This window comes from Dermacentor andersoni, chromosome 3 (assembly GCF_023375885.2).
Source record: "Dermacentor andersoni chromosome 3, qqDerAnde1_hic_scaffold, whole genome shotgun sequence".
Classification (NCBI taxonomy): domain Eukaryota; kingdom Metazoa; phylum Arthropoda; class Arachnida; order Ixodida; family Ixodidae; genus Dermacentor; species Dermacentor andersoni.
This window is the reverse complement of record NC_092816.1, coordinates 52039306-52051654: the sequence shown is the minus strand read 5'-3', so window position 1 is coordinate 52051654 and position 12349 is coordinate 52039306. Positions and strand designations below refer to the sequence as shown.

Below are 12349 nucleotides of genomic sequence, written 5' to 3'. Positions count from 1 at the left end.
CAGGGCGCCGTGTTGAGCACGGTGTAAGAAGTAAACCGAGAGTATATAGTATACACTTTATTCGTACACCGTGGTGTTGAGTAAAGTTTTTCTCACTCTCGATCACAATGCCGGCAGAAGGTTGCTGGCAAATATCCCGCGCAAACGCTCCCTTTGTGTTTGTGTCGCCATCTGTCAGTCAGCTTCAAAACCCTTCCAGGTCCTTTTCATGATACACGGCCTCCAAGATTTCAACCAATTTGCTTCCGAGACTTGTGTTGCACTAGTGCACGGTGCACTAGTGGACGCAGCAAGGCGCTAGCAAAGTCACAGGCGCTTGGCTGCTCGAGTCATCTCAGATCAGCAACATCTACGACTGTAAAAAAAATTTAAATAATGTAACAGATATTTTGGGCTATAGTGCATATATTAAGAACTCATTGTGTCACCTTGGCAACGCGTCCTTGACTTGTCTTTTTGACCCAGCGCGTGACGCAAGCACGCGAAACTGAGGAACACCTGGAACACTCGGGAGAAAAGCCGCACGCGCTCTTGGTGCAGACGCCCGGAATGGCTGCGAAAGATTCAAATGACGCGAAGACAAACTCTGAAATGGTGCACTCCCAGAAATCGACGGTACCAGTGACCGACATATTCAGAGATACGCCTGTTCGCTTGCTAGGTATGTCTCCCCCCCCCCCCTTTTTTTTTTCTTTTGAACAAACGTTGCGATGATTATTGCAAAGGCATGCTCCTCACGTGCGGGAAAATCAACGAGCGTATCCGACGAGGAAACTCTCTCGTAACCTATAATAGCGATGGGAATACAAGTGAACAAAGGGTACGTCGCCGTTAAAGACTTCCGGAAGGTTACGCATAATGAAATGTGGCCTGTTGAAAGTGGAACGTAGCTTTCTTTATTTGCGCCTTCGTGTCTCCTATGAATAATGTAGGTGCGTTATCGTCATACCTTTCCGTCTAAAAGCTGAATTACCCGTGTTCCGTTTGTACCCTACTTCAATGATGAGCCGCAGGAAACGTCGTTTTTAACGAGGCTGTGTGTGAAAACGGTGCAACGGTTGAGCCGGTTGATTGTCAAATTTCTAGGTTTATGCAGCGAACTTTTTATTACTTGGTGACTCCAGATATATTTACATAACCGCACTCACGCGTGAAAATTTCGCAATAATTCTAAATCCAAAACGACCAGATGAACATGTTTTCACACTGTGTGCATATGCAGATCTGTACAGCTCATAATTCCCCGTTTATATCCAGTGCATCGAAATCTTGCGATGCCTTCTTATTGCAGAAGCAGACCCACGTTTCTCTTCTGTCACGTGCATTGGCATATATGTGTGGCATATATTAGCCTATCTGTTACATTTCTTTCTTTTTTCAGGCTATACAAATGAAGTAGGAGAAGCTTTCCGGGCCATAGTTCACGTCAATGTCGTCCGCCTGTCCTACGCAGTAGCAAGTGCCTATGTCGTGGCTGACACCACGGACAAGGTTCTTAAGGCTGACAAGGTATGTATGAGCATCACTAACCTATTACGAAGTTCTCAGTTTTCGTCATGTAACACATTGTAATGCAAATAGGGAAACAAGACAGTATTACAGGAAAGAAACACACCTGATGAACAGTACAATCAGACAAGGGAACTTGTCTAGCCTACTCTGCCCTAACAAGTCCCCTTGCCAAAACGTTGGCTGTAGCGACATACATTGTATGATTACTGTTTACTAATAGTACATATGCAATCACTCAGCACAAAAATTTGCAGTTTCTTGGCCAAAGTATCTCATGCCCAATTATGTACAACCATTGTTACTCATTTGTATATTGTGACTTTCTTTTTGACACGTGTAGCAAGCACTCTGGTTCCTTCACTATAATACTTGCTTACGTTTCATGAGGCAGGCAAGACTAGCCATAGTGTTGGACAACATCCATAAGTTTATTGCTCGATGACCTCACTTAAGCAATGAGTTTCCTGCCCAAGCCGTCTTGCATGATGACAAAGTTCGGGTAAGGAGAGAGAAAGAGAAGGAAAGGAAGGATGGTTAAACCAAGTTGCACCTTGTTTGCTATCCTGTAGTTGAGGAGAAGGAAGCAAGACAAAAAGGTAAGGTATAAGGACTGATGCACATACAATAGTGTTGGCCGTGCTTTCAAAAGGTTTCTCAGGGCCCCGTCGTTTTTAAAAAAGTACAGCAGTGCTCTGGTGTCTTCCTGTGCGGATGACGATAAAGTTCACGGTCCCAATATCTTTTTCTTCTGTGAACACCCTATTGTGAAGTTGGCTTAAACTGGCAGGCAAAGTCTGTTTTCCATCATCAAAAGAAGCGCAGTAGATGCAGATACATGCAATGGTCTCGTTGCAATCACACAAGTTGCAAGAGGCAATGTCTATCATGCTAATGCAAAAGCAGTAGGCGCTTGTAACAACAGCACCCATCCAGACGCGACACAGTACAGTTGTGTCACATCGAGGTAGATAGTTGAAAGCACAGTTAAAGGCCAAGGAAGTGCAGTCATGTGGTGGCACAATCCAAAAGAGAAAATGGTGATACAAAAAGACAGGAAGTTCAACAAAGAAGTATCCGGTTAGAGGTTAGAAGAATGCCTTTCTCAACCACACGGTAAAAAAACATAGATGAGAGAAAGAGGCAGAGGAAAGGAAGACAATAGAGACCAGCATGCATGATGAACCAGGTTAGAATAAAAAATGTTAATGATGTCCAATTAACTTCTCCAAGCACAGCGGCATGCTGAAGGCTTTGCTATGTTCGAAGATGCGTGGTCAGATCGGCATTTAAGTGTCATCATTTCTGCACGGTGGTCGGGTAAATAGAAAAAGCAGAAGGGGTGTGTTTTAATGATTAATGGCTTTCAGCTTCAGCCACAGTGAGAAAATTTTGACGCGTAGTTGTGGAAAGCCAGTTCTGGTGTGTTGGCCACTGATCCTTGACCGACTTCCCAATTTTCTAGGGCAAGGTATCTCCATCCTTTGCTGTGTAAACAAAAATCTACTTGACAGTGAGGTTGCAGTGTGTGCATACCAGAGGCCATGCTCTTTGCCACTTTCAATGGCATCACTTTCATTTAGCACTGAGCCCTACACCAGCTGATGTGAAAGTAATTAAAGAAATGCCATGAACATCATTGGTTCAGGTGGTAATGTTGCAACATGTGGGTTTAGCCTGGCATTCAAGCAGACTTGTATGTAACGAGTTACATGTAATTAATTACTTTAATCGATTACATTTTTTTCAATAACACTAACCGTAATTCAGTTACTTTTTTCAGTAACCATTTATATGTAACCAGCTAGTTTATTAATGAGACAAGCTGTAACAGGAACATAGCTTTAAGCACTCGAATTTGGCAGGAACTACATTGTATAGCTGCAATCGTGCCATGCAGCAGCCTCATGGATGTGCATGTTCAAACACATGCTTAGTATATGTTTAGTCATTCTGACATTCCATTCACCAGATGTAGGGCGACAAATTTCAAGAACCAATGCTGCTATAACTCCAGAGTCATGGAGCCATAGCAGTACCACATAAAGGGACACTAAAGGCAAATACTAAGTCAATGTGGACTGTTGAAATACCATTCCAGAAACCTCGAAACGCTTATTTCATGCCAAGAAAATACTTCGTTTACGAGAAAATTGCATCTGAAGGGTCCGAATACCTTTATCGCAATTCAAGTCTCCTGCCACCCAACTGGGGGAGTGGTGAAGTTGCATATGCCATCACCCCCCGTCGCTGCCGTCGGTGAGTAAAGCGGCGCCCGACAGACGGCGGCACCGAGTCAAGACATAGTGGCGGATTCACCGCTGCAGCTGCCCTTTGGTCAAGTGGCGTAGACTGTTCGGGCATTCCTCGACATCACATGAAAGTTGAATTCTCTGATACTTGCAGTTCGTGCGAGTTTCTTGAGCCAGCAAAACCAGCACAGCACTACGTGATAACTATTGAAATGCGAAAGCGTGGGCGGCGCGGAGTCGAGCTAAAACAAAATCTTTTGACCGCCCGCGTCGTTGTCAGGGTCATTTCAATGAGTTCTTTTTTTATAAGTGAAATAGAACTCCACAAGTAGCATTTCGTCTTATAATACAATACAAGGATGTTTTGTGCAACGAGTGGTCGAGTACTAGTGACAGAATTTAACTGAGGAATGCTTTCGTCATCCAGCAAGTACTTGAGTGCCCCGGGGAAATCTCTTATCATGTCCTGCACTTACCTCAATTTCTCTATAATTAAGGCTGTTTGCAATAATATTGACGCCTTAGAGATACTCGAGGACTAATCTATCACTTTAGCTTGACTTAATATTTACCTTTAGTGTCCTTTTAAATGGCAGATGCCAGGAAATCACTTATGGAAAATTTCTTATTCAGCTTTTTGCTAAAAGTTGCATGCAACCACAATCATTTCACAACCAGAATCTTGTCTACAAAGTGTCCATATGTCACAACACCGGCAGTGACTTAGCCAGAAATTTTTATTTAGGAGGAGGGCGGGGGGGTGCACGTCCCCAGTGTACCCCACTGGCTACACCACTGAACATCGTCCTCAAGTTATTCGTGTTTAGAAAGATTTAAGTGTCACCTCTGACATCCTAACAAGAAATGGAGAGAAGGTGACCGTCAAAAACTCTGAAAAGTGATTGCTGGTGAAGATAAAGAATGTGTGAATGACTGCAGAGAATGCACTGAGAGAGCCAGGCTAGCTCATTAAATTTACTGAATTTGTGCAATTTTAGTAAAGTCTATGAGGAACGTAATGTACATGTAATCAGTTGTGTTTTAGCAATTCCTCCGTTACTCTCGCGGGGTAGTGATTGGTTAATGTAGTCAATTACATTAAGTTTAATTGTAATTCTGCATTGTGTATGGTTCCTTGATTCATGATGTATGTCAAATTGTACCTTTTTTTTCCCTTCACTGCTGCCATTTTGTAAATGGGCCCCGGACACCGTCAAGCTGCTTCAAGACAGCTTTTTGTCCCCGGCCTTTTTCTCTTGGAGAAATAAATGAATCTTGAATTACATTTTGAATGGAGTAATTGTCATTTTAATTGTTTACCTTTCTTTCTGCTGCATGTACAAGTGTACTGTCAATCGATCATTCAATTAATCAAATCAATCAGTATGCTGAAAGCTGCACAAGTTGCAGACATAAATCTGCGACTGAAGTGACCAATGACCTTCTTAGGTTTCTGGCTGCCATACTGTTATACACATACATACTGCTACCACCAGGTAGCAACAACTTTATTGTTGACACAGACGTGATGGATTGGTTTGTTGGTGACTTTTCATTGTGCTTGGGTGACAACGTAAATGCAGGACACAGTATTCAACACGGGGAAGTGCTGTCATCGTCAAATGCTTTGTCCTGTAATAAGACTTAAAGGCGGGCTAGTTGATTTGACTTCATTGTGGAAAGTTTTGTACACACTGAATGAAGACAACAAGAAAAGGACATATAGACCAGCGCAGTTTTTTCTTTCTTTTCCATCACATGATCACCAAGCATGGGCAACAGAGCATCCATTCCACGTGATAACAACACTCATAAAAGGGGTCATAATTTACACACTATCGTCTAATATTGAGCAAGTTAATTTCACTGTCATACAAAGCAACAAACGGATGGCTAACACATGCTCCCTGTAGTTTAGATATGTGCCAAGCTTCTACAATTTACTGCCAAGCTTCTACAATTTACTGTTACTGTTTTCTCCTCCTACAAAAGCAGGAGAAACCAACGACATTGTGTAGGACCGATGGCTCACTATTTGTACTCAAAAGAATTGCGGGTACTAAAATTGGACAAAGAAGGCTTTCTCGTGGTGTTGCCAGATAAGGTGTACTGTGATAAAGCTTGGGACGTGATGCACAAGTGTTTTAAAGAAGTAAATGGTAACCCGCAGGATACGAAGAAACGAGCAGTAGCATTGCTAGAAAAATATGGACTAGAGAAGCTGGTTTCGCTAGTGAAAAAAAAGAAAAGGGCCACACACGGACAATTTTCTTCACGGCAAAAACATATACCGCATTTAGTCGAATCTAATGCGCATTCTTTCCCGATAAAACGGGCTCAAATATTGTGTGTGTGTTAGCATCGAGTACGACCATAAATCTGAGTTACCATATGGCCATCGGCATTTCAAAATGGCCGCCTCGTACACTCTTCGAGCCTCGCTGCCGTAGCTTACTCCATGTGCTGTAGTATGTGTGCTTGAATACTGTAGCTTAGGTTAGTCCATCATCCATCTTCCTGTTTTCTGCATTTGCTCTGTCAGCACGGAAGTGCTGATTGCGAAGAATGCCGAACGTTCATCACAATGCCGAAATTAAAAGGAAAGTGATCACGTGTACAGAGACGGGCATCGAGACGATGCGTTCTTGGAGGGGGAATAATGATGCAAGACAGAAACCATCTTTAAATAATGCATGCAGGTTTGTGCACCCTCCAAGAAGAGGACAACGGTGTATTGGTGAAAAAACAGACTAAGACATAATGGCATGTGCATTCACCGTATACACTCGCATCGTATGTGACTGTTGTCGGGGGATACTAGAAGAAGAAGAGGTGAAGTGCCGCTCGAGATAAAAAAGAGAAGGCATTCTTGATCTCCTGCTTGGAACACTATAGTCATCTTTTTATTTACTTGCCGGGCACACGTTGGCCCACACTAAATGGTTGTCTCTGAACTTCTTGAATTGTTCATTACAATAAGTAGACAAAGGAGTCTATCAGTTGGGACAGCGGTTTTCCACATGGGTTAGGAAACCCTTCTAATGAATAAACACAGGTACTATGGCATTCAGTTTGAGTTTCAACACGCAAGCCGGAGCTGGAACAGCGCTCTGGAGAAATAAATAGGGAGTGTTTCACCATTCCAGCAATGCGCATACCCCTCGCTATCGCTCCATCATGAAAAAAAAAGATAGAGGAAAGAAAATGAGAATAGTTACAAAGCTAAGGCAGCAGTGTGCCATGATGAAGCATGCTGCGCTAACGTGCTAAGGACATCCATGCTGCTCGTCGGGCCAATGTATTATTGCTCCACAAAGAAGGTAGATGACGAAAAGCGCAATCCATGATCTTTTAAATCCATGAGGTTCATGAAGGAGCCATTTTCAATCTATGAGAGGACCATGATGTGTTCTGGAAAAGTATGGCTGTATAATTTTAGAGCAGGGGTGTTTGTGTAACGAAACTTTCGAATCGTATACAAGTACGTTAGGAAAATGACCTTCAAATATTAAATAGAATATCGATCTCAAGTGGAATGAATATTTGACAGTTTCTTTACTCTCGAATCGAATAGCAAACACTATTCAATTCGTATTTGAATATTTGCACACCCCTACTTCAGTGATTTATTCGTGACAACCTGTGGGTGGCAGAATTGAATTGAATTTTATCGACATAAAACAATTCACAAAAATGGAATTGCAGTAATGCATCTGAATCCCTAGCCTGATGTAAGTTGGGGTTCATTCAGGCATAATTATGAAAAAGAGCATGTCACATAACAAAACTATAATGATACATACAAATATATTTTTATTAACATTATAACACTTAAAAACTAATTATAACATGATTGTTACACCGCAATACTATTTCAAATGTTTCCTGCAATTATACTGGTAAGTTTCATACCAATAGTACACATATTGTTACATACGTACAGAGTGTAGTGTACAACACAATCATACATGGTAGTCAATTCAAAATGGTTACTCGTTTTGAAAAAAATGGCTTTCAGCAGTTAATATGTCAAGTGGCTGTATATTACTTAGGAAATGTCTTTTCAATGCCAAGGAGATATTCTTACTCTGTTTTAGTTCTAGTGGAAGGTTATTCCATTCGGTGACTCCATTGGCTGCAAGTTGCCTCTTATTGTAGACATATTTTTGTTTTTTTAGTAAGGCAATTGCCTTTTACTTTGTTACAACTTTCATAGCGAGAACATAAGAAATGTGATAAGCACACTGGATTGTTGGTGCTTATACTATAATGGGCAATTAGTGCAGTTTTATAATCAGAGTGGTGAACGGCACGATATTTAGGCTTCAGAAGAGTGGTAGCATATGTGCAATATAGTCTGAATTTGTCGTAAAGTGTGTGAACTTAAAAAGGTCCGGATATGTAGATGTATAAAATAAGTATTTTTTCTAAAGGCACACAAACGATATTGATGCATTCTTTGAGCACCAAAGAAGGTATGTTGTCACAACTGACTGGAAACTTGACTGGCATAGGGCCATTTATATATATTTACAATTCCGCTAGCTGTTGGTAAACTTAAATCTATTAGGATTGCGAGGAGGGTATGCAGAGTGTACTGTTCGTTGACAGCCATAGCCATTAGCCGAGAGCCTGATATGCAAAAGTGGGTATTAAAATATCAAAACAAGGGTGTTTAATCATACTCCGAGAGCCCCGAAGTCTGGCATGGTGTAAGAGTTTGCAGGGGGTTTAAGAACAGAATTTATAATACGCCGTGTTACTTGTGAATTACCGAAATTTTCAGTTGTCAAGTTCGTGTAGTATTCTTTTTTTTCTTACTCAAATGAGCGCGCTGTTACTTTATTACAAGCCAATCTGAATTGGCTTGTAAGAAGTGGATAAGAATCCTCCAGCAAGCCACGATTGTTGACGTAGACTTGGAAAAAGAAATTTGAGTTTCGATGTGTGCCGTTGTTGGCAGAGTGCGTTTAGTCCCAAATGGTTTAATCCCTGCACGTGGGAGCTCTGCGATTTCTTAATTCTGACAGATGCACAATTCTCTTCCAGGTCAAATGCCCGGACGCAAAATCGCACCAGAGGAAGCTGCTCAACACGGCCGTCGACACATTGGTCTGGCAGGCCCTGGCCTCTGTCATCATACCTGGCTTCACAATCAACAGGGTGTGCGCGCTGTCACTCTTTCTGCTCAAGCGATACTCGAGCCTGTCGCTCAATGCCTCCAAGTGGACTACAACTGGTGTGGGTCTGGGCTGCATACCGTTCATCGTGTCACCCATAGACCACGGTGTTCATGTGCTCATGGACAAGACACTTCGTCAGTGGGTGCTCACAAAGGAGTCTTCCGATTGACCATTTTTTCAGTTAGCGTCGAGCAATACTTCTGAATAGTTCAAAGATCTGTTTGGTACATTCATAGAATGGAATACCAGGGATGGAAGCGGCCAAGGGGGTTTTCGAGCAGCTCTGTGAGGAGCAAATTTGCCACACTGGAGCAGGTTTGGAGCAGGAATTGCTCGTTTTGGAGCATACTAGGTAAGGCTCAACATGAGTGAAATACAGGCAAATCAAGAAAAGATGTTCATTATTTGGCTTTGCTGAACACTATTAGGTTAAGGCAAACTAGTTGGAGGAAAGTTCACTGAAGGAAAGAAATGTTGTACATCCGACAAAAAAAAATTTTTTTAGTCCCTCAGCAACCATTATTACGGTGCATACCGGGCATGCCAACTAGATGTGGCCAAAAAAAAATATAATCAAGGGATTTACGCTAAAACCCATTGTCTGTTGATAGGCATTTGTTACTGCTATTCGAGTTTTTTTTTTTTTAATTGTGCACAAGCAACTATTATTTAAGTTTAATTAGCTAACATTAATTATCTCGCTTATTGGATAATGCAAACCCTAGGTAGCTTTAAATCCAGTTATTGCTCATGTTTCAATATCCTCTACAGCTTTTTCTTTGACACCTCGTCGATCGGGCAAGTTGATGAAGTTAGCTCTTTAGACTTACTCATGCACAATGAGAAGGAAATGCGGATTGTGACAACCATGAACACCACCCATCAACATACAGTGAATGCCGTTCACGTAATGTACTTAGTTATCTTTTAATTTCTTGGCGACATTCAGTTGGCATAGCAGAGCACCAAAGAATAAATGCGTCACTGCATGTTTGCCAGTTTTCCACATAACTTGGCAAGAAGAAAGAAGACAAAAACTTGGAGATTTATGAAAATAATAAAGGGGAAAAAGTGTTCAGTGGCTTTCCGACCAATATTTTACACGAGCTCGATTATTAGGGCTGCCCCATAAATTCAGTGTAAAGTGGTGACCAATATTTCAAATGCCAAACAATGGTTTTCTAAAATTTTCGGACTTAATCTCCACAAGTCGCGCCGTGAGCATCGTAGCTGCGAACGAAACTTCTGTCAATCACGCATTCTCTGACCCTTTACAACCACCATTCAGCCGCTACAGTAGACTAAAACCGATAAATCACATGCTCGGTTTGTGTTTTGCAGCCCCAAAAGTCCGATTTCGTACAGTGTGGTTGTGCAAAATACAGAGTACCCAGAGTGCAAAGTAGAGTGATGCTTACGGTTGCCATTGGATATTTCTGGTCAAGAGTTTTCATGTGCACTTGCGAAATATATTTTAACTTTACACGCATGGTGCTCACGGTCAATCGACGCAGACTTACCAATAGGGCGTCCAAGTGAGCCTTAAAATGTTTAACAACAGACTGTACGACTTATTCAGTCAGCTGAGAGCACAGCTTTCTTTCCCGACTGCGCCATAAAAAGGTGCGTCAGTTTGGTCCTCATATTACGCAAGCGCATGAGACATACATAACACATTCGTAATGCGACCAACTTACAATGCGCCACCAAGCACACCCACACTCCAAGGACACCAACGCTGAAACGGATTGATTGAGCTTCGCTTCTAGGGCTAAATGCCAGCCAACACATGGCTGTGTGATTGCCACTGAACACGAACATCCTGAAAAATTTAGCGTGTCATTTGAAGTTAGTGTTTTGGTGCAAGATAGCGCAATTGGTGCAGCACTCCCATCCCTGGAACATGTGCAGATTCTTAGCAATAATTTTTCTTGGACCGAAGCCCTTTTACTGCCAGAAGCAGTCTGCCACACAAATTGTGTTTCACTTTTTGATGCTGTTGGTAAGACTTTGCCCAACACGCACCTTTGTGGACTTTCAGTATTTACAAAGTTGCTTACCCACATCTAAATATGGGTAAGCAAACATCTGGATATTTAGAATGCTTTGGGTCGGCATTTGTCATTCTTTACTTGTTGGCAAGTTCACTAGATGTCTACATGTAGCAGCAATCAACAGCAGTAAACAGCTACCCACATAAAAAGTTGGGGCAACCTGCAGTCACCAGTCTTTCCACACATTGACTCAACACCAGTGGTACCAGGTGAGAAGTAATGTATGCCCAAATGATGTTGTAAAGCTTGCATTTTTCTTGATTTCATCATCCACTTGAAGGCCAAATGCGATGAAATCTTTAGCAATGTAAACGTGATCGTTTGTGGTTAGACAGAAAGCAGCCCCTCTGCAAAATTTTACACCCGAGATACGAGTGGACTAGATGTTTTTTTGACATCAAAACTGAAAGAAATGCCGCCACTGCCAGAAATGACCCAACACACAGAATGTCGAGAACCGTTGCACGTGCGCGCAGTTCTGGGAACAAAGTCTATATGCAAACTCATTGTTGCAGCAACTGCGTGTGACTGCCCCCCCCCCCCCCCCCCACCTTTTTTTTTCGCCTTGGTTGTTTGCTGCATATGCATTGAAGCAAATCCCAAGAATTTGTTTCCAAAGGAGTCACAGTTGGGTATGACTGCATACCATGAAGTTACCATGAAGCCTGCCAAGGTGTTAGGTAAGGGCCATCAATTTTTAAATTTAACCAGTTCCCAGCCCTGCAGCTTTCCCAACAGTGCTTCGCTTGTGTATACAGTTCATTTGTAACAAACTTACAACGAAATTTCTCTGCAGCTGCCCTTTAACCCAAGTGCTGCAGCGAGGTACATTTTTACAGTTGTGGACGTAGATGGTCTTTTTTTTATTCTAGTTTCACGAGACATGGAACACACTTGCAATGTGCCAAGTATTTGCTGAAACTAATAAAATGATTATTAATGCCCAGATATGAAATGTCATTGATGTACATTGACAACGGTTAAAAAAAAATGCCAGGGGGAGTATTTCTGAGCCATCACTTGGTGAGACTGGAGTGTTTCTGGCCAACAGCATTCCCGGATCTGTGTCAAGCTTGCCATCTTTGTAAATTGCCAGAAACATGGTCAGCTGTACGCTTCAACACGTCCAGTACCAAGCCACGCAATAATCTTGCAGAAGTGATCGCTCGAAATTACTGGGCCTCGATTCCAGTGATTTCTCGGCAGCTGAACTTGCTACTGCAACGGTAGCAGGCTTTCGCAGCAAGCACCAACCATCTTCTCGGGAACTTCTTTACAACGCTCGCATCCTCATCCACTACGGTATGCCCTCCGATAGGTTGGCCCACTCGCAAGTGCACAGACTCGCTCA

The 12349-nt window shown here is 42.3% G+C and overlaps 1 protein-coding gene across 1 annotated transcript; it reads left to right on the top strand.

The window, feature by feature from the left end:
- Positions 1-448: 448 nt before the first annotated feature.
- LOC126548105 (mitochondrial fission process protein 1) lies at positions 449-11944 on the top strand. Its single transcript, XM_050196219.3, has 3 exons — positions 449-661; positions 1382-1509; positions 8811-11944. Exons 1-3 carry the CDS (start codon positions 550-552, stop codon positions 9111-9113), a joined length of 543 nt encoding a protein of 180 aa, XP_050052176.1. The 5' UTR covers positions 449-549; the 3' UTR covers positions 9114-11944.
- The last annotated feature ends 405 nt before the right edge of the window (positions 11945-12349 follow it).